The 26879-nt window shown below is 35.3% G+C and overlaps 3 protein-coding genes across 5 annotated transcripts; 1 reads left to right on the top strand and 2 right to left on the bottom strand.

The window, feature by feature from the left end:
• Window positions 1–8038: 8038 nt before the first annotated feature.
• LOC107947364 (probable carotenoid cleavage dioxygenase 4, chloroplastic) lies at window positions 8039–13796 on the top strand. Its single transcript, XM_016882008.2, has 2 exons — window positions 8039–8519; window positions 12161–13796. The coding sequence occupies exons 1-2, from the start codon at window positions 8117–8119 to the stop codon at window positions 13573–13575; spliced, it is 1818 nt and encodes a 605-aa protein (XP_016737497.2). The 5' UTR covers window positions 8039–8116; the 3' UTR covers window positions 13576–13796.
• Window positions 13797–14944: 1148 nt separating this feature from the next.
• On the bottom strand, window positions 14945–19437 carry LOC107947366 (ribonuclease H2 subunit B). Of its 2 annotated transcripts, none has more exons than XM_041107270.1 (10): window positions 18965–19437; window positions 18804–18863; window positions 18585–18686; window positions 17907–17983; window positions 17203–17326; window positions 16787–16851; window positions 16351–16420; window positions 15763–15838; window positions 15511–15604; window positions 14945–15293 (listed from the first exon to the last, which is right to left on the bottom strand). In XM_041107270.1, the coding sequence occupies exons 1-10, from the start codon at window positions 19014–19016 to the stop codon at window positions 15168–15170; spliced, it is 846 nt and encodes a 281-aa protein (XP_040963204.1). In that variant the 5' UTR covers window positions 19017–19437; the 3' UTR covers window positions 14945–15167. The 2 variants fall into 2 exon arrangements, with proteins under 2 accessions (XP_040963204.1, XP_016737501.1); XM_016882012.2 differs by having other exon boundaries at window positions 14945–15290; window positions 18965–19219.
• A 723-nt stretch (window positions 19438–20160) lies between these two features.
• Window positions 20161–24471, bottom strand: LOC107947365 (uncharacterized). Of its 2 annotated transcripts, none has more exons than XM_016882009.2 (9): window positions 23508–24471; window positions 23140–23278; window positions 22937–23014; window positions 22415–22778; window positions 22163–22275; window positions 21762–21926; window positions 21473–21612; window positions 20717–20809; window positions 20161–20631 (listed from the first exon to the last, which is right to left on the bottom strand). In XM_016882009.2, exons 1-9 carry the CDS (start codon window positions 23579–23581, stop codon window positions 20472–20474), a joined length of 1326 nt encoding a protein of 441 aa, XP_016737498.1. In that variant the 5' UTR covers window positions 23582–24471; the 3' UTR covers window positions 20161–20471. The 2 variants fall into 2 exon arrangements, 1 of the variants encoding a protein (XP_016737498.1); XR_001697094.2 differs by lacking the exon at window positions 20161–20631 and adding an exon at window positions 21151–21321 and having other exon boundaries at window positions 23508–24437.
• Window positions 24472–26879: the final 2408 nt, after the last annotated feature.

Genomic DNA, 26879 nt, shown 5'->3' on the forward strand with positions numbered 1-26879 from the left:
GTTGCCGACATATCCTCACAGTGATGAGGCTATGATGTAGATATTAGTGATTGCTTAAGGTGATGCATCTTTAGTAGCTTCTGACATTGCCGATATAATGGTTATTGTGAACTTGTACCACTCTTCCACTAGGCTATTCATGACGAATGTGGCTTAATATAGGAGTTACTCTCAATTTGTTCAAAAGGGAAACTATTTCGAAGTAGTCGAGGAAGATGTTATCTTTTCACTTTATTTTAACAATACCAAATGTAAATCTATACAATGTAGTTGTTTACACTATATGAGTGTGAAAAGTCACTGAAATAAAGGTGGTTCACATTGTAGACAGTGCAAAGAGCAATTAGAAATGGTGGTGTAGGGGTGTTGAGGTCGTATTTAAGTAGAGTGTAGACACTATATCTTACTTATCCATTTATAGATGAAGGAGGGTTTGAAATGAGCCCTCATCCCTTAATTACCTTTTCGGTAAAGTCTAATTTAAACCCGATTTAAGACATGATTCGATTGTAATCACATTTTAGATTAGTGAATCTGAATTTATATAATTGAATAACCTATGTTTTAAAATAAAATATTCACATCCTGAAAAAATTTTATAAATGAAATGCACTATAAAATTTTATTTAAATAATATTTTTGCATTATAATTTATTGTGATGCATGTTTAAAAAAAACCAATTACCTTATGACATGAATAAATGAATTAATTAGTTGTGATCCTGAAATCATATTGTTCACAAAAAAAAAGAAGACAACAACTTAAATAATAAAATCTTACATATGATATATAAAACTAATGCCTTTATGAAAATTGAGATAATCTTATGTGAAAGGCTTAATTTTTTTACACATGAATGCCTTAAAATTTTACCTAATATATTTTATATAATGTATTTTTAATTTTAATTTAATCATAAATCCAAATTGAGTAAGTTTTCATCTTCTTATTATTTACGTTAAATACATTTCAATGAAATTTATATTAAAGATAATAAAATATTAATTTTCATATTTTTTAAATTATAAATATTCATCCACAAAGAGTTACATGTAATAATTGTACGCCGCTAAAACCTTAATTTCCTATAGTGATGATAGAATTCAAATTCAAACCTTGAAGAAAACAATGTTGGAAGGAGCAGTCACGAACTTCGGAAGGATCAATTTTCAATACTTCAGGAGAAAACAATACGTTTTTCAACGACGTTGGAAACAGTGATTTCGGGATCACAATTCCGACGAGTGAACTCATAAATATTAGTAATTAATATTTATGAGTTAAATATAGTATTATGGTGAATTTTGTTTGGATAGATTTTATTAATTGATTAGTTGTCAAGGTGCAAGTAGTTTAACCCTAAAGTTAATGGTTTTAAAAAATAAGGTCTCATGACCTCGTTTTCATAAATCAAGCCCATAAATATTTTTATTTAATATTTACCGAGTTATTGTATAGGTGAATTGAATTTTGGATAAGTAATTTTGTCGAATTAGTGACTAATTAAGGTATAAGGACTAAATTGTAAAAGTAATAAAAATTAATCATTATAAATTTTAAATTAATTGAAGGACTGATTGAGTAAATAAGCTATTAGTATAAGGCCAAACGGTGGTGGGTAATGATTGGAATCCACCAACTTTAATTAAAAATGGCTAATATTAGTTTAATCAAGGTTTTATTAATTAATTATAATTAGATTAATTTAACTAAAGTATAAAAGTAGTAAAATAAAATAAAACAAACCCTTCTCTTTTTTCTTCTTCAACTCGTTTTTTCACCGAAACCATAGAAGCAAAAGCGGGTTTTGAATATCAATTTTTGGTCCTCCATTGTTGGTAAAATCTATTCTTTCTTTTGTAATTTTTATATTTTTGAGATCGTTGTAATTAGTTACAATTAACTTACATCTCCGATTTCAAAATTATTAAAGATCTCTAAAGTTGTCATTGATGAAAATTGAAGTTTTTGATGTTTAATAGTTTGATTTTAAGCTTAGATATAATTTATTAAGTAAATTTTGTGTATAAGAGTCAAATTGTAATAATGTAAAATTTGTCATGAAATTTCTGAAAGTTATGTTTTTAGAGGGCTGTACAATGATGGAATTGTAATTGGATTAAAAATCAAAGCTTGAATTTGAAAAATATAATAGTTTCGGTTTTAAAGACTAAATTATATAAAATATAAAACTTTAGGAAAATTGTACAAAATGAATAAAAATATTATATTCATGAATTTAGATGATTTAAAGTGTTAAAAGCTGATAATGTGAAATGAAATATTATATAAATATTTTCCAACATTTTAAAAAATATTTTATATTTAGCAGTAGAGCTTGCTATAAACTGAAGATTGATATAGAAAGATTTTCACAATTAAATTTCGAGTAGAAGATTTGCATGTTGAGGAGAAGATTGTTGATGTTAAAAATCTAAAGTTGAAAAATTAACCTAACAAAAATATTAGTTGAAGTAAATAAATTTGGTGTCGTTGTTTGAATTTGGTTAATGAGTTTTTTTTTTGTATAATGTTTTTATTTTATTTTTATATTAAACTTGTTGTTTTGGCGAAAATGAGTAAACAAATTAGATTTATTATTTATTATGACAGTCAAATTTGTGACACCGAAATTGGGGTCATTTTTGTATCAGCCCAATCTACAGAATTGGCTTTCAATTGAAGCATCAAACTTAACAAACTTTTGTCAAGAATTTTTGAGCTTGAAATATAGATATCTAATGTCAATGAACCCTGTAAGATATGATACATTTGAGCTTAAAGGAAACACGAATGTCGAGTTAATGTTTAATACGCATTGCTCAACTGGAAATTTTATACTAAAGTTATATGCCTAGTTTGCCAATGTAGAGGAAGTTGGTCCAAGTTCAATAACAGTTTCAGTTAATTTATTTCAAGAACATGAAGTAGAAAGTCTAACCACATGATTGGTGTGATGGTTTCATGGCGTTGTTGCAAAGCTCATACCAAGGAATGCTGGAATCATTAATAGGAAGGAATTCATTGGTTTTAGCCTTTGATTTCAACTTTGGAGAACAATCACAATTAGTTGGGAACCTGAATGCGAAGACCTAAATACAACATTTTGTAAATGCCTTTGATTTCAACTTCGAAATGTTGATGTCCTATATTGGAAACACTTATGTGGGTATGTCATCAAGTTGCATGGGTGGACAATCTGTAAGTAATATTGGTTTTAACGTAAGATTGATGAGAAAGAATGGTGTTGGCCTACAACTTGAATCAGCGAAGAGACATCCAATTCGATACATGAAACCGTAACTGGGCTGATAACGAAGAGAAAGTTGGAATTGATGATCCAATCCGAGAGTCTTGGCCCGATAATTCAGAAATTGTATTATTTTCTAAATTAGCGGTCATTCCTATTAAACCAATAGGGAGTGATTCTAATGGTGAACGTCTAGACAATGTTGGAGGACCCAACCAAATTTTACGGTGTATAAACCTCCACCCCACATGCTTAATATCGACATTGATACTCAAAATGAGTTAGAATATCCAAAACTTCATCATAGAAAACCAGGTCATGCGAGTTCTTCTACAAATTTTGGCAATTACAAGTTGGAATGGAGTTGTTTTCCAAAGATGTTGTCGTAGTTGCAGTTAAGCGGTATAACATAAAACATGAGGTAAATTTCCATGTTACCAAATCGCAAGTAAAAAAATATGAGGCGAAGTGTGCAACCAATGATAGTAGATGTTCTTGGAAAATCATGGCATCGATGAGAAAGAAGACGAGATTCTAAACAATAAAGAAATATGACATTATCTCTGACATTATCTTACTTATGGTGAAAGAGAATCCTAAGATTCTCGTGCCAGTTTTGATTGCTAATACCCATAGTACGATTACACCATGAAGTACTACAAGGCATGAGTTGCAAAATAGAAGGCAATGGAAAATATGCATAACAGGTTAGATGAATCATATAATGATTTGTGACAATGGTTGAAGTTACTAAATCAATATGTCCTAGGTATCGCCATCGATTTGCAAACAGAACCTACTTATCATAGATTTGAATGGTCCAAGGCAAAAGAATCTCCTATCGTTTTTTTTTTTGACATTCAAGTCATGCATTGAAGCATTCTGATACCGTAAGCCACTAGTCCTAATTGACGATACATTCATGTACGAGAGATATAAGCATCACTTGTTGTTCGTTGTATAATATGGTAATTGAAAAATCCTGTCAATAGCTTTTGCAATTGTTGAATAAGAAACCACAAATGCCTAAGACTTCTTAACTAACTTGAGAAGGCATGTCGTGCTGCAACCCGATATATTTATCATTTTTTATAGGGCATTTGAAATACAAATTGCGATTGGTCGATGTGAAAGCCTATGAGATCATGCATACCATAGGTGTTGTATATGTCATATCAAGGCAAATTACATTGGCCAATTCTACAAAGATGAGGAACGACGATATGTTATTAACATAAGTACATCATAAATATTATTTTCTATATCACTATTTAACATATACATTGTTTGTTCATGGATATAATCTTTATTTTCTTCAATAGGGTACATGCTTGTCCAACATTGATTCCATTAAATGTTGGAAAATTTGATGATAGTAAACAATAATGGTGCTAATTACCTCAATGGGATACTCAATGAACAGTGGACTCAATCATATGATAGAGGTCTATGATACGAGCATAAGATAACAAACCTAACGAAATGTATAAATTTCGTATTGAATGGCATACGCCATTGGTTGATAACGTCGACAATGAAAGAAACATATTTTCGCTTATCAGCCTTGTTTCCGAAGCAAACAGAAAAATATGTTGGATAGATAAAATGCAGACACATTTGGTGCGAGAAAAAATATGGCAGAAAATGCAACAAGAGAGAACCCTATGATGGCTGTTTGTCACTCGCGTCCAAATGAAATATTTTAGGTTATAGAGTTCTACAGACCAGACAAAGGTATCATCGGAGGATCATATCGTGTATACTTGAAACAAAAGCCTTAAGAGTGCAAGAGATTTCAAGCACTTCATTTTCATGTGCACATACAATTGCTACATGTGCCTCGACACATCTTGATTGCATGAAGTATATTGATGAAGTGTACAAACTAAAACAGATATATAAAGTATGGACGTTTGAATTCCCACTGGTCCTAAATAAAGGTAGATGGTCGCATGTTTCGAGCGATCCATTCGAATTGCTATCGAATATTAAATTGCGCCGCAAGCCAAAAGGTTGAATAAACTCTAGTCGAATATGCAATAATATGGATATTCGAGAGAAGATAGACCAATCAAGGTTCTATACGTTTTGTTGGAACCTAGGACATAGTAAGAAAACATGTCTACATTTGGCGGACACGTTGAAGCGAGGATCATAGACATGTAATCTACTCTAATATTATGTTAACGAATTTTAAAACTATTGGATAATTATGTAATCTATTTTAATATTATGTTGACTAATTTTAAAACTAGTGGATAATTCAAAATCTTATTGGATATACAAAAAAATAAATAAAATTTTTGATAAATGTAAATAAGTAGATTAATGGTGTAAAAATACAATACAAATATAAATGGAAACATTACATATATAAATTTAAAAAATTACAAGTTAACAAACTAAATGATGATGTACATGAAAAAATTAATATGAAAAAAACATCTCCGTTATCGGGTCGAATGTCTGTCACAACCCGATAGGTGTCGGTTATGAGGAGAATTTTTTATGGTTAGGGTTTCAACTCATATCGCCAGATTCATCGTCCCCTTCTTTGTCATCGTCATCATTATCATTATCATCATCTTCATCTCCATCTCAATCTCCATATTCATCTACTTCTTGATCTTCATCTCCAATGTTATATTCATCTTGTTATTTTGAGCTAGACTTCATTTGCATCCTAGGTTGTCATCATATACCGTCAGTTTTATTAGTAGGTGGTTGCAAAGATAATTTGCCTTTGAAGAACCATGGTTTTGGTGGTGTTTGTGATACTATTGACAAACAAATATATGGTGTTGTTGACGGTAGTAACAAGTCATATGCTCTTGCAAATGGAGGTGATACAAAAAAATATTCCTAGGGAAGGTGTTGATGCATGGTGTGATGGTAGAATGGATGTTGAGGCATATATCGATGATGGTGTATAATTTGTTGCTTGTGTGAAAAGCATGGGATTTTTAGTAAATACACCAAAAAAATATAAATTGTACTAACTGGGAGGTGCACCCATTGGTATAGGATTTGGGGTTGGATTTGATGATGATGAACTTGATGTATGTACTCCTAACCGCGGCCTCATATGGTATCATGTTGGCCTGTTATAATGAATTTGCCTACTTCTTTCCTCTCCCGGAAATAGATATGACTAACCATTAAGGCTAAAGCATGTTATCTAATCCAAAAACGTTGCCAAATTTGGTTTGACAATTTGTTTGCGTATAGGTATAAAATCATACCTATGTTCCCACAAGTTGATATATTTGGCATGGAATTTAGGTCAATCTTCATCAATTCTGCCCCACAAGTCAATTTTGTAAAGTTCATCGAGGTTTTGAGGAGAGGGTGAAATATTTTACACAAAGCCAAACTGACGCATCACTCGATCAGATTTATACGTCTCAACTGTTGTAAAAACTATCAATGGCACTTTGACATGCAAAATTTTACGATTCATCAAAAATTTGAACGGGATGCATTCTTCAATTCTTGAATCATAGTATGATATCCATTCAAAATACAGTATGAAGTTATAAATTTCGTTACGTACCTAATATTAAATTTCAAATCTTTATGTAATTATTATGTAACTGAAAAATTAAAAAACTAACCTCAGCCTCTTACCGTTGATCTAACAATAACCAGATATCTTCAAGCTCATTCAGTATTCTCACATGACTCACGTCATTGTTTCACTTATCCAAATAATATGTTATTCCAAAAATATAATAATGAAAAAGTAATATGATATCTATATTATTAAATGAATCTTACCTTATTACGAGTGGAAATTGTTAAGAGAATTTTACTCGGGGACATAAAAATGGTAAGCAATATCATGCCCATGACCGAAAAAGGAGTATACAACAACCGATTTTAATTTTCTATGCTTTAGTTGCCTGACACATCTCTTGGTACAATGTGGCCAAGACAAAATATCCCTAACTAAATCGCTCGATTTCTTTTAGGTCGATTTGTAGGAGTTATCTTAAATGCACTAGATTTTGAGATTTATCTGGCATTAGAAGACCCCCGATCAACTTCAACTGCACTAAAAGAGTTGTCAAGATCTGAGAAATTATCTTCTAACCATTTTATATATATTTGGTTACCATTAAACTTGTTTGGTACCTTGCCTTATAGTTGGGGCAAATTGGCCTCCAATCCCCAACATGCACTACCCCGTAACAATTGTCCCAGCAATCGAGTTATAATGTCAAATCCTCAAGTGTAATCATACATATCATACATTCACCCCATAGAAGATGGAATGTATGTGTTTCAGGTCTTCATCTCTCCAGCAATGCACTAATAAGTGTGGCTCCAATTTAGTCTCGTCGAGCATACAGGACACGTGTAAGAATCCCGCCTCTTTCAAGTATTGTTCAATAACACATGGTGCTCTTGCCCTTAAATTGTGTATATATGTTTCAATAATTTGATCTTCGTCTTAATTATATAAACATAAAAAACTAAAAAAAAACATAATAATATTAACAACTTAATAATGATATTAATTAAAATAAAAAAATATAATAATATTTTCTTACCATTTTTAATTGAAAACATATATATGTTTGTGATCCAAACGGATTGAGGCGTTGACGTTTTTATAATTTGTAACGTTTATCAAATTAAATAAGATAAATTAATTTACACAAAAAAAAACTAAAATTTTATAATATTATTAAATTGTCTCTAAATTAACAATTTATCTAACATAGCATACAACGAAGGGTCCCCCTTTCTCATTATAGTTATTACGTTCTCTATATATTCTCCATGTGGGATGAGGCAAAAGCCTGCATTGTTCACAATTCGCAAATCAAATTAAAGCAACTCAACACTGTGAATGAATTGTGATGGATGCCTTTTCTTCCTCCTTTCTCTCCACCCTAACACCTTCAACAAAACTCCTTTCTCCCGTTATCACCACCACTCTCAGATCAACTTCCCCATCACCTTATTATGCTCCTCTCCCCTACATTTCCTCTGTCAGAATTGAAGAGAAACCTCCAACCTCCACAACCACCACCAAAACATCACATCCACCACCACCCCAATCTCCTAAAGCTTGGCCTCCACCAGCGCCATCCTATGCTTCTCCATCAGTTGGAGCCAAGAAAAGAGTAGAACCAAGGCTGTCCACCATGATCTTCAATACATTTGACGATATTATAAACAACTTCATAGACCCTCCACTCAGGCCTTCTGTCGACCCCAAGCATGTCCTGTCCCACAACTTCGCTCCTGTTGATGAGCTTCCTCCTACTGTTGAATATTGGCAATATCCCACATTAGGAAAAGATAGAAATGGAGGGGGTTTGGTTTGTTATATATAGAACCCCTCCCCCTTTGGTTGTATTATCCCAAAATCTTCTCCTTTGTAATATTTCTAGAGGAAATATTGATTTGGTAGTGTCCGAGGACGTAAGCTAAATTGGCCGAACCTCGTTAAATCTCTGGTATTTTATTTCTTATTTGTTTGCTTTTATTTAATAGCTTTATGTTGGTTATATTTATTTAGTTATTATTGCTATAAATATCTAAGTGAGTTCTGTCTAGTTGTTGGGTTTTAAGCGGGACCATTGTGACCCCTCCAATTTAACTGGGAATTTTCTTAGTATAATTGTTGGCATAATAATTATCTAAATATTTCTGATAATATTGTTATTAATATTATCGTCGCTTCCGCAACAATTGGTATCCGAGCCAAGGTTTTGTAGTATGCTCTGTGTTTGCAGCTTAGTCTGATCTTACACATCAGAAACATTTCCTAAAGCTTGTGGGTATTCTGCATTTGGTGGCTATTAAGTAGAAGCTATGGCAAAAATGACAGAAGAAAAACCATCGATATCAACAACTTCCACTTCGTACATTTTGCCGAGGATTGGAACTGCAAATACGAGATTTGTAGTGGAAATTTTTGATGGAACAGGTCATTTCGGCATGTGGCAAAGTGAGCTTCTAGATGCCCTCTTTCAACAGGGTCTAGATATTGCCATTGAGGAAGAAAAACCAGAAGGGGTTGATGATAAAGAATGGAAGACCATCAACCGATTGGCATGTGGTACAATTCGATCATGTCTTTCCAGAGAGCAGAAGTATACATTCAGTAAAGAGACTTCTGCAAGTAAATTGTGGAAAGCATTGGAGGAGAAATTTCTGAAGAAGAACAGTCAAAATAAGTTACATATGAAGAAAAGACTGTTTCGTTTCAGTTATGTTCCTGGTACCACGATGAACGAGCACATTACCAATTTTAATCAGCTGGTGGCTGATTTGTTGAATTTGGATGTGACTTTTGAAGACGAAGACTTGGCGTTAATGTTGTTGGGATCGCTTCTTGAGGAGTTTGAGTACCTTGAAACTACTCTACTTCATGGAAAATCGGAAGTAACTTTCAATGAAGTAACTGCTGCATTGTATAGCTATGAACTACGCCGAAAGGATAAGTTGAAAGGTTCAGGTGAAGCAGCAGTGGAAGCATTGGTAACAAGAGGTCGTCAGCAAAGTCAGTCTAAGGGGAAGAGAAGAAAGTCCAAAGGTCGAGCTGTTGCCAAAGATGAATGTTCTTTTTGCAAAGAAAAAGGACATTGGAAGAAAGATTGTCCAAAATTGAAGAAAAAAGGGAAGACTCCGCAAGATGCAAATGTTGCAGAATGCAATAGTGAAGCAGAGTCAGACTTTTCTCTTAGTATGACATCTTCAACATTATATGCAGATGAGTGGATCATGGATTCTGGTTGTTCCTATCATATGTGTCCCATTCGGGAATGGTTCTTTGAATTTCAAAAACTAGATGAAGGGGTTGTTTACATGGGTAATGATAACACATGTAAAATAGCCGGGATAGGTTCAATTAAACTGAGGAGTCATGATGGATCTACTAGAATTTTGCGGGATGTACGATATGTCCCAAAGTTGAAGAAGAATCTCATCTCTTTGGGGTCGTTAGAATCTAAAGGCCTAGTTGTGACAATACGAGATGGAGTTCTTAAAGCAACTTCAGGAGCATTGGTGATGTTGAAAGGCATAAGAAAGAACAATCTGTATTACTACCAAGGTAGTACAGTGGTCGGGACAACAGCAGCAGCAATTACGAGTACCAAGAAGGACGCTGAGGCAACACAGCTGTGGCATATGCGTTTGGGCCATGCTGGTGAAAAATCCTTGCAAACTCTAGCCAAGCAAGGATTATTGAAAGGTACAAAGACTTGCAAACTTGAATTTTGCGAGCATTGTGTTCTGGGAAAACAACGAAGGGTGAAATTTGGCACTGGGATTCACAATACTAAAGGTATTCTGGATTATGTGCATTCTGATGTATGGGGACCGTCCAAGACTCCATCACTTGGAGGAAGACGTTATTTTGTCACCTTTATTGATGATTTTTCCAGACGAGTTTGGGTGTTTCCTATGAAGAACAAAGATGAGGTGCTTGAAGTTTTCCTTAAGTGGAAAACTAAAGTTGAAAATCAGACAGGAAGGAAGATTAAGGTTCTCCGATCAGACAACGGTGGAGAATATAAAAGCGATCCTTTCCTGAAGATATGCCAAGATTGTGGCATAGTAAGGCACTTCACCGTAGGTGGAACACCGCAACAGAATGGGGTGGCAGAGCGTATGAATCGAACGCTTGTGGAGAAAGTTCGATGTATGTTATCTAATGCTGGATTAGATAGAAAGTTTTGGACTGAGGCTGTGACGTACGCTCAACATCTCATCAATCATTTGCCATCATCTGCTATAAATGGCAAGACTCCTTTGGAGAAATGGTATGGAAAACCTGCTACTGATTATGACACCTTGCGCATTTTTGGTTCTATTGCATATTATCATGTGAAAGAATCAAAGTTAGATCCAAGAGCAAAGAAGGCTCTATTCATGGGCTTCAATGCTGGTGTTAAGGGATATCGTTTGTGGTGTCTAGAGGCAAAGAAGACGATAATCAGTAGGGATGTTACCTTTCATGAATCTGCCATGTTGAATAAGGTAAATCCAGAAGGAGTGAGTAGTACTTCGCAGCAGGTGGAGTGTACTCCGCAGCAGGTGGAGTTTGAGCAGAGTGTGGTAATTCCAGCAAAAGGTACCACTAGTGATTCTTCATTGGCAGATGCAGAGTCAGATGAGGAAGAGGTTTCTACCCAAGAACCTCAACAGCAATCAGAGCCAATTGCAGTCAGAAGGCAGAGACGAGAAATTCAGAAACCTGCTCGTTTCACTGACATGGTAGCTTATGCACTTCCAGTTGTTGATAATATTCCATCCACTTACACCGAAGCCATTCAGAGTTTAGAGAATTATAGATGGTTAGGTGCAATGGAAGAGGAAATGCAATCTCTAGAGAAAAACAAGATGTGGAAGCTGGCACAACTACCAAAAGGGAAGAAGGCGATTGGTTGCAAAATTGAAGACACTATTGAAGTTTGTGTTATGAGAAGATGTTCGAAGATGTGGAATATCGCCAAGGTGGAGATTTGTTGAATATTGGCAATATCCCACATTAGGAAAAGATAGAAATGGAGGGGGTTTGGTTTGTTATATATAGAACCCCTCCCCCTTTGGTTGTATTATCCCAAAATCTTCTCCTTTGTAATATTTCTAGAGGAAATATTGATTTGGTAGTGTCCGAGGACGTAAGCTAAATTGGCCGAACCTCGTTAAATCTCTGGTATTTTATTTCTTATTTGTTTGCTTTTATTTAATAGCTTTATGTTGGTTATATTTATTTAGTTATTATTGCTATAAATATCTAAGTGAGTTCTGTCTAGTTGTTGGGTTTTAAGCGGGACCATTGTGACCCCTCCAATTTAACTGGGAATTTTCTTAGTATAATTGTTGGCATAATAATTATCTAAATATTTCTGATAATATTGTTATTAATATTATCGTCGCTTCCGCAACACCTACACCCTGTGAAGTTATACAAGGATCCCTCCCGCCTTGCCTTGACGGTGCATACATTCGTAATGGCCCCAACCCTCAGTTCCTCCCTCGTGGACCTTACCACCTCTTCGATGGTGATGGTATGCTTCACTCCATTCGAATCTCCAAGGGCAAGGCCACCTTGTGTAGCAGATACGTAAAGACGTACAAGTACTCCATTGAAAACCAAATGGGTTCTCCCGTTTTCCCCAATGTTTTCTCCGGCTTTAACGGCCTAACCGCCGCGGCCACTCGCGGTGCTCTCTCCGCTGTCAGAATTCTGTCCGGTGAGTTCAATCCTGCAAACGGTGTTGGTCTTGCAAACACTAGTTTGGCCTTGTTTGGGAACCGTCTCTACGCGCTTGGTGAGTCAGATCTACCTTACTCTATACGCTTAACATCCAAAGGGGATATACAAACATTGGGTCGCATTGATTTTGATGGAAAGTTGTTCATGAGCATGACTGCTCACCCTAAGATAGACGATGACACCGGCGAGGCCTTTGCTTTCCGATATGGGCCTGTGCCTCCATATCTAACTTATTTTCACTTTGATGCTAATGGAAATAAGCAACCAGATGTCCCTATATTCTCTATGACCCGCCCATCTTTTCTTCATGACTTCGCAATTACAAAGAAGTACGCTATATTTGCGGACATACAAATAGGGATGAACCCCATGGACATGATCATTGGAGGTGGATCTCCGGTGGGAACGGACCCAGCTAAGGTACCTAGAATCGGAATCATCCCTCGATATGCAAAAGACGAGTCGGAAATCAGGTGGTTTGATGTGCCTGGTTTCAACCTCATACATGCCATCAATGCATGGGATGAAGATGATGGCAACGCCATAGTCTTGCTGGCACCCAACATTCTATCAGTAGAGCACACCCTGGAGAGAATGGACCTGGTTCATGCTTTAGTGGAGAAGGTTAGAATCGACTTAAGAACAGGGCTGGTAACAAGGCACCCCATTTCAGCAAGAAATCTGGATTTCGCAGTATTAAATCCAGCTTATGTTGCAAAGAAGAACAAATATGTGTACGCGGCGGTTGGGGACCCAATGCCAAAAATAGCAGGAGTGGTGAAACTGGATGTGTCTAAGGGAGAGCGGCAGGAGTGCACGGTGGGTAGTAGAATGTATGGGCCGGGCTGCTTTGGTGGGGAGCCATTCTTTGTTGCCAAGGAGCCACAAAATCCTGAGGCAGACGAGGATGATGGATATGTGGTTTCGTATGTCCACAATGAAAACACAGGAGAGTCAAGGTTCCTGGTGATGGACGCACAATCACCCAATCTTGACATTGTGGCAGCCGTGAAGCTGCCCCGTAGGGTTCCCTACGGTTTTCATGGACTATTTGTGAGGGAAAGTGATCTAAATAAGCTGTAGAAGTAGATTCACTTCCTCTCGGTCGGGTTCAGGTGGATGATCATTCATTAAACACATATAATAGCAGTGAATACCATAGCAGATGAAAGTTACAAGGCGTTTACAACATATTGTATAAACATATAGTATTTTGTTACAGATGATTGAAGTCCCAATATCATAATCATTGCATGTAATCCTTGTATCTACATTTTACCTTTATAAAATAACCAATTATATAATCCAGTGAATTATTTATCGGTCATTCATACACTATGCTGTATAGATTTAGCTGTTAACCAACCTCTATCCCTCACAAACAGTGGCTTGTAAGAATCTATCTTTTTTTTTTCTTTGCTTTTGCTTTAATTGTTGCCTAAGGGTGCCTCAGCAATCCTTTGGATTGCAAACTTCAGTTCAGTTTATTCCCTTTCCGACGCACTGGCTTTGATTTTTCTGACGGAAGCTTTATGGTCCAGCGGAACTTCACAACATTCGTTTATGCCGCCCGCTTATTACTTTCCTGTTCTTTTGTCCTGTACCGTATGTTTACCCCTTTTTTTTTCTCATACGCTACATGTGCTATTTATTCTATTTGAAAGTTCTAAATACTTTTAATTTAATATATATTTTCTGTTTTTATATAAAGTTTTTCAATTATTTCGAGTTAAAAGGTTTTCAATATTTTTAATATAATAAATGTACATAATTATTTATTAATTAATCAGAATATTTAAATAAACATATATAATAGAGTACCTATATTTTAGTGTTTATATTTTTCAATATGTTATAAATTCTACAACACAAATATTACTATCCTCAATAATCATTTTTCATTCTCATTATGATTTATTGAATCCAAAAATTAATTTTATCATTGTTATATTTCCATTATTTTTAATTTCACTAAAGCTATGTGAAACCTAAAAAAGGAGAAGAAGAAATTACCGCTTGGCAAATGACGGGTGACAAGGTGGGATAAGCACACGGATGTTTTAATTTCTCAAGACAATATTGATTGGCACGTACCATCTCTCTTTAAAAGGAAGTTAAGAGATGTAACTATCAGCCCCATCTCACCTTGGAAGTTAAGAGATGTAACTCGGAAAGCTGTAAATAGATATCTCCTAGTACAGTTGGTAAGGATGTGGTCCGACTTTCTAAACAAACCACTACGTGTTGCAGACAAATACAACTAGGGTTTAGGCTCCTCTTGTGGATTCACAATTCAAACTGTTGGCTTCTTCAAAATAGTCACTTTATCCTTTTAGTCAATGCAATCCTAATTGGTCCTGAGACGGTCCCTGGAGACGCCTCATCTACAATTTATGCCACGACTGTCAGTAGCATTTATGGGAAAGAGAAAACACAATGCTGAAACACATCATTAAACAAGCGGCACCTTCATATCTACTACTAAAACAGTCACAATCAAACAAACAATTTTCTATCCTCCTCCATTTTCCCTTTTAATCCACAAGCCCACCCTTTTGGATTACATTTTACAAACAGTGTGTTGTTGATCTCTAATTTCTCTTACCAAATTTTACCAAATATTAAAATCTGAAGATTTAATGGATGTTGTTCGATCCTATCCATCCCACAAAACTTCAATTCCTCCTCCGTGAAGCCCTGGTGAACATTTCTTTGATGTTCCTTGACTCTGTCTCAACTTTAACCTTTTTGGCTTGCTTGACATTTCTTCCCGTCTTTTTCTCACTTGTATTCTTACCCTGCTTAATTCAATTCATAAAAACATTAACTTATATATACGGAAGAAGAGTATCAATCGACAAGAATTGCAAATGTAAAAAGTTTACTCTGACAAGCATTTATGGTATAAGCCATTAGCCACACCCCACGCTCTAATGAGGGGGCCAAAAGTTGAAAGCAATACCAGCAACATCCCCAATTTAAAGAAAAGGAAGCAATTGGCAAGCTTTATTAAAATACCTGTGAGAAGTTGGAAGAACCAACAGGGCTTTCTATAGCTGATGGACAAACTTCAATATCTGCTGCTATTCTTTTCGCCTCCGGTAAATTCAACCTGCAAACAGCTCAGCGATATACAACTCGAATGCATCAAGAGGGGAAAAAAAACTCTGCATAGATTCATTTGATCTCCTAATTTCTTAGAACGGAATAAACAGAGTTGAACATAATATACATTTAGAATTGAAATTTTCAAAAGGTTTGAGACGATACTTAAAATGGTCACACAAAAGCTTCAACCAAGGGTCATCTTTCAAGTACTCCCCTAATATTGATACTGAATCAGCCACTGCATCAATAAAAGAGGTAAATCAAATTGTGACATATGTTGTTAAATCAACATTAACTTCATGCCAAATCAGGCACTCCACAGGTTTTCTAAGATATGGATATTAGAACCGTTGTTTATAGCTTTTACTCAATGCCAGTGACTACTGAAATGAGCTGATCAGGCACATGCTTGTGAGCCGAACACACAATAATAACTATTCCATATATGCAATCCCTTGGGCTGATAGCTTTACCACCCAAGCTTACTGTAGTCATCATATACTTACGGCATAAGAAATTGGAATTTTAAGCGGAAGTTACTGGAAGCAGTCTTTACATATTACATAGCTTGGCCCCTCTAAAAATTTAGGCCTACACTTTCTTGCACTTATCTATCCAATAAGACTAAGAAATTTTCATTTAAAATTTTTATTACCCACATACATGTCTATCGTGTGTTAAGGTGACTGGTTGCATGTCACAAATATAAATAGATGAATATCATAGCCTATTTTCTCAGAGAAAATATACATGTATCCTTCTCTTCACGTGCAGCGTAGTTTTGATCCAATGCCGGTAGAGTCTGTTTCAACTGGCATACCTGCAGTTCAAGAGAAATTATAAAACATAGAATTTGTATAATCATGGAAGCAGCTAGCACAAACTAACATATAACGTTGCAATGAGTTTAAGAACAATGATGTAAAACAATAGTGGTAGCCATTTAAAACAGAAGTGTATTGCTTTCCCAAGTGGATATTTGATGCACGTATTATGTTCAATTGACCTATAAAGGATAGTTATCTTCTTTCCAATTGAAGACACCAGAAATATGTAATACAAGATCTCACACTTGGGTTCTCTACTCATCCACAGTAAGATAGCTACACAACCAACAAAAACTCGGTTTTAAACGTTTCATAGATGAATACAAGAAAAAAAATAATTACAATAGAAGAAGACCAACCTTGTAATGTAACCAAGCAAAAACCTTCTTGTCATCAAGCCTGAAAAACTTTGTGGACCCAATTTCTGCATATTTACAGAGCAGGTGAGGATAATTAATATATGCTTATTTGCAGTAGTTAGTTATTGCGGACGATTTGACATATAGTTAATGGAACAATTTGTAATGCAGTTATTAGCATATACGCTCCACGAAAAACAGGACTAAACCCTTGCCACCAGAAGAAAATAGTAGAGACAGGATCCCTTAACCACATGCCACAATCAGATTTATGACAAGGTAATTAATGGAAAAAAAAAACAGATCTCTTTCCCTGTAACAAATACAAAAACTGACAGGACAGAATGACTTAAAAGAAAGCATCCTGGAATTATTCTGAAAGAGATGTTCACAGGAATATGCAGGTGGTAGGAAACCTTTGCTTTCACAAACAATTTCCATACAGTCCTTCGCAATGGAGAATAACTGCTGATATCCAGGATAGTCATTAACGAAGAGGATCTCATCTAATTGCCTAAACTTTCCAGGATCATCCCCTTTCTGCATTTACATCAAAATTGAATGATTACAGGTGAAAGATAAAAACTTCAAAGATTTGAAAAACAAGAAGACCAAAAAATGAAATCAACGGTAAGAACCAGTATTGAAGCACACAATCTAAGCTAATCAAAGACAGTAGGCTGGATAAAGTGAAAGAAAGCGGGAGATTGATTATTATTATGATAATGAGAATATCCTAATATATAGTTGAAACAAGATAATGCAATACAGCACAGAGACTAAAGAATCTTGCAATCCTTACAACTCAGAAGTTATTGTTGAAGGATTTTAATTTGTTTTAGTAGAGATCAAATAATCCCCCCCCCCTGTTAAAATTAAGAATTGACAAAGCAAGAACCATCAACTAATTTCATGTAGGACTTAACGTTTCAATGGTGCAGTTTCTCAAGTGTCTTTTCTCTTAGCCTCTTGAGACACTTGGCTACGCTAAAAGGGAGAATACGTTCTTGAAGATGCCTTGCATTGAGGCTCTAACTTCCAAGGTGCTATTTGAGCGATTGGTCATGTAAAAGTAACTAGGCAAGCATCTCTAGTTAAGGGAAAGTAGTAAGGATCATACCTTCATTCTTGCATCTTCGAAGAGAGGCAACATGATGAAAACAGGATCAATAGGAGTAGCAGTATATAGGCTCCCATCTGCGTAGTAATAGAAAAGGAAAGTAAGGATAATAAAAAAAGCAAGGTAATCAGAGGGACTGCCTACTATTGGGGATTATAAGAAACATGTGCAACCAGCCATTCAGCTGTGCTCAATGTATAATCAACTAAACTGAATAAAATTGTCTATGATTGAATGTTAGTTTATAAGGTTAAGAATTAAGGTTTGCAAATAATAATCCCACTAAGGTCCATCAATTTTGGATTTACGTATAATATATTCAGTTTGACATACATAGTTGACATACAGTTTATTAAAATTATTGTTTAAGATTTACAAATTATACCCTTTCTGAAACATTGTGTGTAAACCATAGAATAGCTGGATATCACAACCTAAATCAAACCAATACCCCAAGCAACTCTAAGAAAATGAGCCACGAAACGCTAAAATTAGTGGGCTTCTTCTGCTCATAATTAAAACAGAAAACTAAGTTTCTTTTCCTTTCATAGACCACAAGCATCATATGTGTGCATACATGTATATATACATTCATACATATATACACGTATGAGCTTGGGAAATAATAATCTCTTGCCTAATGACACATGATGAATGTTATAAGAATAGAAGGGTTACCTTCCGAAACATAATCTCCCAAAAACCAAGACCCATACGGTTGCTTGAACCAGTGAAGTTCTTGGAGCAACCCATTACATAAAAGATAGGATGTCCTGACTCCTGTGAAGAAAAAACAGAACTTTGTGTAGAAATCAGGAGGATCAAGCTATAAAACAAGATGAGCAAGAAGTCCAAAAATCAGAGTTCCATATTCTGAAACATAGCGATGAAAAGTACCAGATTTGGGGTGACGAAGTGATAGAAAACGAGCGGAACCATCCCCATTAGCTCCAGGGACTGCAAGGAATGGGAAGAAAACCTTGAGATAAATTGCAAAAGGAAAGACACGAATACTTCTAAGAGAAGAAAAAGAAATGCAGGCAGAATGGGGGGGTTACCCGGAGCAATTAAAAGACGGGACTCATCAATGCCTTCCCAGCAAGACCCCATTAGTCAAAGAACAGAGACAATGCAGATGCAGAGCAAAGAATGACTACAAACTGGGACTCTGCTAGCGGGAGAATAAATTAGGGGAAAGGAGTGCTGAAAAGTGAAAAAAGGCAGATAGATTGGCGGGAGCGAACGAACGGTAAAGATGAAGAGCGCCCCCACAAGAAATCCGGAATCCGGGTATTGGTTTCAAGCCCGTACCCTCCCCGACTTTGAAATATAATCAAGCCCAATATAGTCCAACTCCAGCATGACCCTTGGGTTGGGTTACATCAAGGCACGGAGCTTAATCGGCTTTCAATCTCCATCGAAGTATTCGGCTTGGGTAAACAATATTCAATGTGGAAGACAAATCCAAACGCAGTGGACTGAATGGAAGCCTGGACTTGGATTTCCGACTTCCATCTCTGGTCACAGTTAACCAAATGATCCATTGTATCTGATAAATGAATAGTAATATATTATGCCAATTGTAATCAAGAAGTCTCAACCCCAGATCTCTTCCATGAGCTGCTGCTGCTTCAATTACCAAATAACCAGATTGCCATGTCAATACTTATACACACTAAAAACACAATAATGTCTCTATCACATGAGTTACTACCCCAATTGCCTATCCAATTTTCATTACAGACCTTTCATCCACGATGTTTCACCTACAACCTTCTCACGTTTTCTCCATGGAAATCAGAATACCCATTGAAACTAGAAACTATCGTCACAAAACCCTTCTACTCTATTTGGATTTCTTTTTTACTTTCGGAAGTAAATGAAGTTAGTATCTCTGTTTTTCTTTGAAACACTTAATTTTTATTGCACAGCTACCTTTTAGATAAATTATTTTTATTCAAAAAATATATTTGGGAATAAATAAATCATTATAATAATACATCTCCGCTCACTGTAAAGATTATAAAATTTCTTTTTCATACACAAAATAACACTTCTTTCCTCACTAATTTGAAGTATATTTCTTCCCTTATCCATCAACATGGTTCATATATATTAAAAAGGAAAAGGTTTTTATTAGTTCAAGGAATAATATTGGAATCTCCATTGGATTCAGTATCCAGTTCTCCCAGGCCCGGCTGCTCATTAGCGATTTCGTCAATAGACTCTACTGTAAACCTACTTCCAAGAGTGATTTAGATAAATGCTATGCCATCAATACATAAAACCCAGAATACAAATATAATATGCCAGCACCATAAAATGTGGGATCTAATTGCTCCATAAACAGCCATTCCGACTAATAATTAGGCTCCTAATTCCTCCATGTTCTAACAACATATGAGACACCGGAAATGAAGACAAGTTCAACTTAGGATTTGCTTACATCTCCAATACATACGACTTCATCTGTTCAAACCCCCCCCCCCCATTCTGATCACAATCGCAGAATTCATCCCTTAATACAAGGAGGATTTCAGATGGACAGAAGGTTATGTACAAAATTCAAGGCACAGTGAGTCGACCTGTGTGTCCCAAAGACTTCCATGATGACTCCAGCCGCATCAAATGCAATTTCTCAACAAATGGTTCAAGAATCTCTGCCTCTTCTTCCGGCGCAAAGGCCATGCAAATGCTCAGCTCTTGCACTGCCTTTCCATATTCCCTGCCATTTTTTGTATTACCAAATTTAATACCGTCTATCACCCAAACCTTCTTTTTCAAAACACTAGATTTTTCAGAATTTATACCTATTATAATACAGCATCATGCCATGGTCCCTCCTCAGCGCCCAATTATGTGGCTGCAGAATCAACAATCTTTCTGAAGCCATGATAGCTAGCCTGCAAACAAATCCATCATTTTTAAAATTCCATTTACGAAGCAAAGTATAAACCAGCTCAACTGACTTCAAGCACGAGTTCAGCACAAGTTTTAGCTGTCAAACTTGCACCAATACTAACCGAGGTGCCAAGAATAAACCCATAACAAAGACCAAACTCACCCACATGAAGCAAACATTACTACATAATTTAAAGAAAGGTGTCAAAGGGGGAATCAATTTTAAGAGCAACCTTCAAACTTACTTTGCACCACATATCACATTCCTAGTCCCTACCACATTAATATGGCACTAACATTGTCAGCGTGGAAAAGTATATAACCGGAAACATATTTAAGATACCATCAGGTTCTGATTTTTCATAATCAAGTCAGATCAGCATATCATAAAGAAGTATCTTCGCTACATAATGCACAGGATCAATGATTCTTCAGTAAAAATTGTCAATGAGCTATCTTCAATACTGCAGCTCTTTACCAGTCATTCATTAAGCGGAACAAAGGCCTAATCCCACTACCAAGCATAACACAAAAGAAAAACAGAGGTTACAGTTCATTCAGCTTCATATGCATAATGAAATTGCTAAGCGGCAGTTCAAAACAACCACAGAAAGGAAAATTTTGGGAAGTTATGCTACTAATCATAAAAATAAATTTGAATTTACCTAAGATCTTGCGGGCGCAGCAGAGGGACATTGGATTTATCCATCATGTTGGGTTTCTCACTGGCATCATTAACATGCCTAAGGGGAGAAGTCAGCATCAATCCATGATTTGATCTTGAAGCACGTTTCCAGTGAAGCCTCTGCAGGTTTTTTTTCACCCTTTAAGATTATTTCATATGTAGAAAAGAAATTTTGGGAGCATACTTCAGGCATGGCATGAATAGTTCAGAATAAATTTATAAAATGTCAGCATATGGTATACAACTTGATGATAAAGATTAGGACTTACAATCAAATTGGCTAATGCAATCCCAATAATATCACGGTTTGTAGCTATCTCAAGCCCTAACAGTGAAGTACCAGTTAAATCTGATGCCATTGATCTAGGGTCCTCCACACACCTTCCATTGACAATAGCAAACAAGCTGTGTCCTGAAGTCACTTTGAAGAGTTCCTACAGAGAGAAGAGTAGAAGTTAAGTGCATTTGAAGTCGCCTTTAGCAAGCAGCATGCATTTAAAGTCACCTTTGGCAAGTAGCCAAAAGAGAAGAGACTCACTTGCAATTTTCCTAAGCAGGAAACATTACAACGGATTGGTTAAGACAAAACGTACATTTCTACAAGTATGAAACAGAGAACTATATACCATGAAAATAAGATAAAAGAAATAAAATTCCGAGATGGAAGTACCTCTGGGTACCCTGTCTGGGGCCATATCAAAAAATCTTCCCCAACTCGAGATCCCACAATGGTTAGACCAAGCCGCCGACAAACTTCAATGTAAATTATGCTAAGCAAAATTGCTGCAATTACCAAAATCATATAAGTAGACTGCCTAAAATGACAATGAAATGCTGAGGAAGCATATGTTCTGCGGCAAAATTTGGAGGAAAAATATTTTGCAGTGTGTTACTGCAAAAGGGAAGTAGAATAAGGCTTTACCACTGCCACATCTGGAGCTCAGTACTGAGTGTAAGTACGAATGCTTAGAATCTACAAGAACGGGGGATCTTGTCAAGCCTCTTGACTCAAAAAGAACTAAATTGACTGCTTCCAGAACTTCAACCAGATGGCAGCCTATGTCCCTCGAAACCAGCTCAGCTTCAACTTCTTTAGCAATTGCATCCAACTCACTTAACCATTCAGGTATGGTCTTTCCACCCAAAGGCATTTTCTCCAAAGAATCCCAGTCTATGGCCTCCGATGGGGAAGAAACATTTCTCCTTTCATTCAGGATAGAGCAAGCATCCATCTCTCGGTTGAAAGACATGAATGCCTCATCTTCAGCTGCAACATAAAGTAAAGCCTACACCAAAAGATATCAAGCAAAATAAAACTTCCAACTTATAATAATCAAAAGCATCTCACTCCTCATCAGTCACCAATAAACAATGAAATAGCCAAACATTGTAAATATCTAGTGGGTAGACCATTTGACAATGTCATTAACCATTATATTAGTACCTTAGCAAGAGAGATGTCTTTATCCTTGGACTGGAAGGAGATCTCCCGAGTGAACTTGTCCCTTGAAGTCTTAATAGCCTGTGGATTATATTTGAATATTAGAAAATGGAAATGGAATATAGTGTAAGTAGTAAAACTAATGATGGGTGATCTGGATATCCAGAGTGGAAGAACATATGTGTACACATTGTTTATAGATCAACCTCCTGATACAATTTGTGACGGGAAGAAGAGTCTTTAGTTAGCTGAATCTGATTGGAAAAAAGAGGGTAAGCAGCAGCAGTGGTCCTAATCCTCCACCTCCTCAGGTCCTTGTGATCATTACGATGGTGATGATCATACCTGATGATCGTAAAGAATAAACGGATATTCCAGGGTTTTTTCCAACTACAAATCCTTCTTCCCTCTCTAATTCATTATACTACTGCTAAAATATCCTAGTTCCCACACCTTTGATGATACCCAACAGTCAAATTATAGTAAACCCACTTACCAAAATCAACTACTAAGTATAAAAAAAAAAAAGCGAAAAGAGATAAAAGAGAAACAAGTTCGATTATCGGAAAATCACCTGAAAAAGCAATGATCTGGAAATGTTGGAAAGGCCATAGCTGCCGTTGGCACCCAGTATGATGTGGACAACATTGCTCTGGGGGAAACGCCAAAAAAATAAAGCTAAAAGAAACAGTATACACCTACAGCAAGAGAAAAGAACAGAAAAAAAAAGGTAAAAAATGGAAGAAGATCAAGCGTCTTCTCTAAAGGGAGATGAAGCAGCAGTGAATTTAGAAGAAGAAGAAGAGGGTTTCAAGATCTTGGGTTCTACATAACTACTTCCAATTGTAAAACACAACATATACGGCCTTGAAGACGAATTAAAGCAAGCATAATCAGATGAACCAAATGAACAACACTGATTTAAGGAAAAGAAACCAGAATTCCCAAAATCCATGATCAGTTGGAGCTAAATTCCAAATTAATTTTTTTTCCTTTTCCTTTTTTTCCCAATTGTCTAAAATGTAAGTTGTGCCTAACAAAGGAGAAAAAGGGTTGGTACAAATTTGGAATTTACAAGCCAAGGAGGAGGTAGAGAAGATTGGAAGGCAAAGTACTCCTCCTTCTACCTCCTTAAATTTGGTTGTGATATTAAACTGAGAATTTGATGATAACTGGCATGGTAGTAGGAGCAAATAAATAAATAAGCTAAAGATAATGCCAAATTTTATGGATGGATCACAAAATGTAGAATAAAGTGTGGAATTCAGTCACTCTTATCTTCTTCTTCTTCTTCTTCTTCTTCTTCTTTTTTATTTATATATTTTCAGTATTTTCAAATATGAACATAAAGTTAACAAATATATATTTTCAAATCACACTGCAATTTGGGTTTTTTATAAGCTCTTTAATTAAAAGATTATCTTTTTGATTGGTAAATCTCTTTTAACTTTTTTAAAGAAAGGAGATGAAGTAAATAAAATTGAAATGGAAAAAAGAATGCATGATAACAAGAAGGAAAATTATTGGGTAAACGGTGGAAACTTTATTAAACGTGATGGTTAAGTTTTAATATAATTTTTCACATTTTAGTTTACTTTGACGTTTTCCAAATCTTTCTGTAATGATAGAAAAAACAAAAGAAATCTATTTTGCTGCCGGGTATTTTAATTAATTATAGATATGGGGTATGACCGATTGACTACAAGTTCCAAGTTCCAACGTTGGCTTACAGAAATGAAGTGCATATGAGATAGAAATTAATATAATTATTGGACATCGAAAAATTAAAATAATATAATGCAGGGATAGATTAGATGGGAACGGAGGGAGATGCTTTAGTTGGTGTAGTGCTTGCTAATCCATTCCTTTCACAGTCATATTCCATTTTCTTGAGAAAATAAATGGCAGTGATTGGATATATGATTGGACCCAAGTTGGGGTTACCCATTGCCCTACCTGACGTTTAGGGTCACACTTTTTCTTCTTGTCCTTATCCTTTCTTACGACTGCATCGCCATATTTATTTCACCCTAACTAGCTGGCTTTGCTTTGGATTCCCGCCATCTTCTCACCCATGTAGCCATGCAGCACATAAACAGTAATACAATGCACTCAAAATGTAATGCCATCTATAGAATATTTGCTGCTAAAAGTTTTGGAAATGGAATCTCATTCAGAGAAGCAGCAGCAATGGGTGCATGCATCTTCCTTCTACTCTGGATCTTCATTATGTTAATTCCGTTCTCTCTTTTTTCCCCCTAATCTTACCTACCCCGCCATATGTGGAAATGGATAGCATATGGTTGAATTCATTATACCATAATTTTTTTTTACATATATGACCAAAAACAATTTCAATGTCAATTATATTGTTTATAGATTTATTTGGTTTTGTGAAGACAATTGTCAATAATAGCAGCCTAGACTAATGAATTCTGTCAACGACAACCGTGTCGTGGCGCCTTCAAGGCGGTGGTCCATTGACCCCTTCTACTAAAAACTAAGGCACAATTGATACCTGGCTATAAGCATGCTGCTCAATATTCTCTCTTCTTATCTCACATTGTAACGTATATTTTATTTCGTCTTACAAGAGGCTGTCTGTGTTCTTTTCCATCATTTGGTGGTTGTGGCCCAAAATTGATGGCTCCATAAATTTTGGTTTTATACTACCATTTCATATTGGGCTGTCTCCTTTTCCTTACGATTGCCTCTTCATCGTTATCGTTACTCATTTTAAAATTGCAAAAATATTAAAAAGTGTAAATGTTTTTAAATGTTTTTTAAAAAAATTTAAATTATAAAAAATATAACTAGTTAGAAATATAAAAAATATTTTAAAATCAATGTTTTTATTAATAATTATTTAATTTTGTAAAAATTATAAAAATTTCATTAATTTTTTTAGATTTTACATAAGCACATAATTAATAATAATATTTAAAATTTAAAGAAAAAAAGGGTTGGCCACAACTTCGGTGACTTCTATACCCATTCATCTTCCATTTGATTTTCATCCCAGAAAGAGCTTTCCCCCGCAAGCTCTGCGACAAAAGAAATAACATGTTGACTTACCATACCGGTCATTTTAAGCGTATGTATATATATAGCATCGATGAATGTAACGGGCAGGGAAGAAAACAATACGTGGAAGGTCCCATGGCTCGACATCATAAATGTTGAGTAGCTGAACTTACAACCGTAAAATTTTAATATAGATTTTAGTAAATTATATTACATCATCAAAAATAAAAATTAGATGTTAGAAATTTATTTAAATTCATTGATCTCTTGAAATTTTTGAGTCTTGTGGTTTTATTTACTCACAAGTATTTTTAAAAATGTGACTCTTTATTTTTTGAATATTGGATGTCAAAATGGTTAGATATGTGTAGGCATGTTCAATGGTCAGGTTATTCGTGTAAGTTCAAAGGCTCACCCGAATGTTTGGAGAGTTTGGATAAAAACATCAAACCCAAAAAATGAGTTTGGGCAAAAAAATTAACTCATTTAAAATATGAGTCGAGCTAAGGCTTAAACATTCAATGCCTGAATCGGCCTAACCACTTTTAAATTTGTAATGTTTTATATTATGTTATTTTTTTTATATATTACATATTTTATAACACATAAAAATCAAATTTATAGTAATATATAATACTACTATAATGTAAACATTAAAAATGTTAAGATAAGCGGATTAAGTTTTAACTCAATTGACATAAGCATTGTTGCCAACACAAGAAGACCTAGGTTCGAGTGTGCTCAAGTGCATTATTCTCCTATTTATGAGTTTGGGAGGGACTATGGGTCATTATACGCATTGTGTCAAAAAGAACAGATATAATCAGAACTTATAATGAATTTGTTAAAAAATATTAAGCTAATTAAATATAAAACTCTAATAATATAAATATATATATTAAAAATAATATGGGCGGGCTTA

Source organism: Gossypium hirsutum, chromosome D12 (genome assembly GCF_007990345.1).
Source record: "Gossypium hirsutum isolate 1008001.06 chromosome D12, Gossypium_hirsutum_v2.1, whole genome shotgun sequence".
Classification (NCBI taxonomy): domain Eukaryota; kingdom Viridiplantae; phylum Streptophyta; class Magnoliopsida; order Malvales; family Malvaceae; genus Gossypium; species Gossypium hirsutum.

Excerpts from the sequence above, each read along its gene's own strand:
- LOC107947366 (XM_041107270.1), bottom strand. The coding sequence starts at position 19,016 with ATGGGGTCTTGCTGGGAAGGCATTGATGAGTCCCGTCTTTTAATTGCT. Across the intron at positions 16,421-16,786 it reads TTGCTTGGTTACATTACAAG|GTATGCCAGTTGAAACAGAC; the intron begins GTTGGTCTTCTT and ends CTTGAACTGCAG. Across the intron at positions 15,294-15,510 it reads GTTCTTCCAACTTCTCACAG|CAGGGTAAGAATACAAGTGA; the intron begins GTATTTTAATAA and ends AATTGAATTAAG.
- LOC107947364 (XM_016882008.2), top strand. The coding sequence starts at position 8,117 with ATGGATGCCTTTTCTTCCTCCTTTCTCTCCACCCTAACACCTTCAACA. Across the intron at positions 8,520-12,160 it reads CGCTCCTGTTGATGAGCTTC|CACCTACACCCTGTGAAGTT; the intron begins CTCCTACTGTTG and ends TCGCTTCCGCAA.
- LOC107947365 (XM_016882009.2), bottom strand. The coding sequence starts at position 23,581 with ATGTTGTCCACATCATACTGGGTGCCAACGGCAGCTATGGCCTTTCCA. Across the intron at positions 23,279-23,507 it reads CCAGATCATTGCTTTTTCAG|GTATGATCATCACCATCGTA; the intron begins GTGATTTTCCGA and ends TACGATCATCAG. Across the intron at positions 21,927-22,162 it reads CCCAGACAGGGTACCCAGAG|GAACTCTTCAAAGTGACTTC; the intron begins GTACTTCCATCT and ends TTCTCTCTGTAG.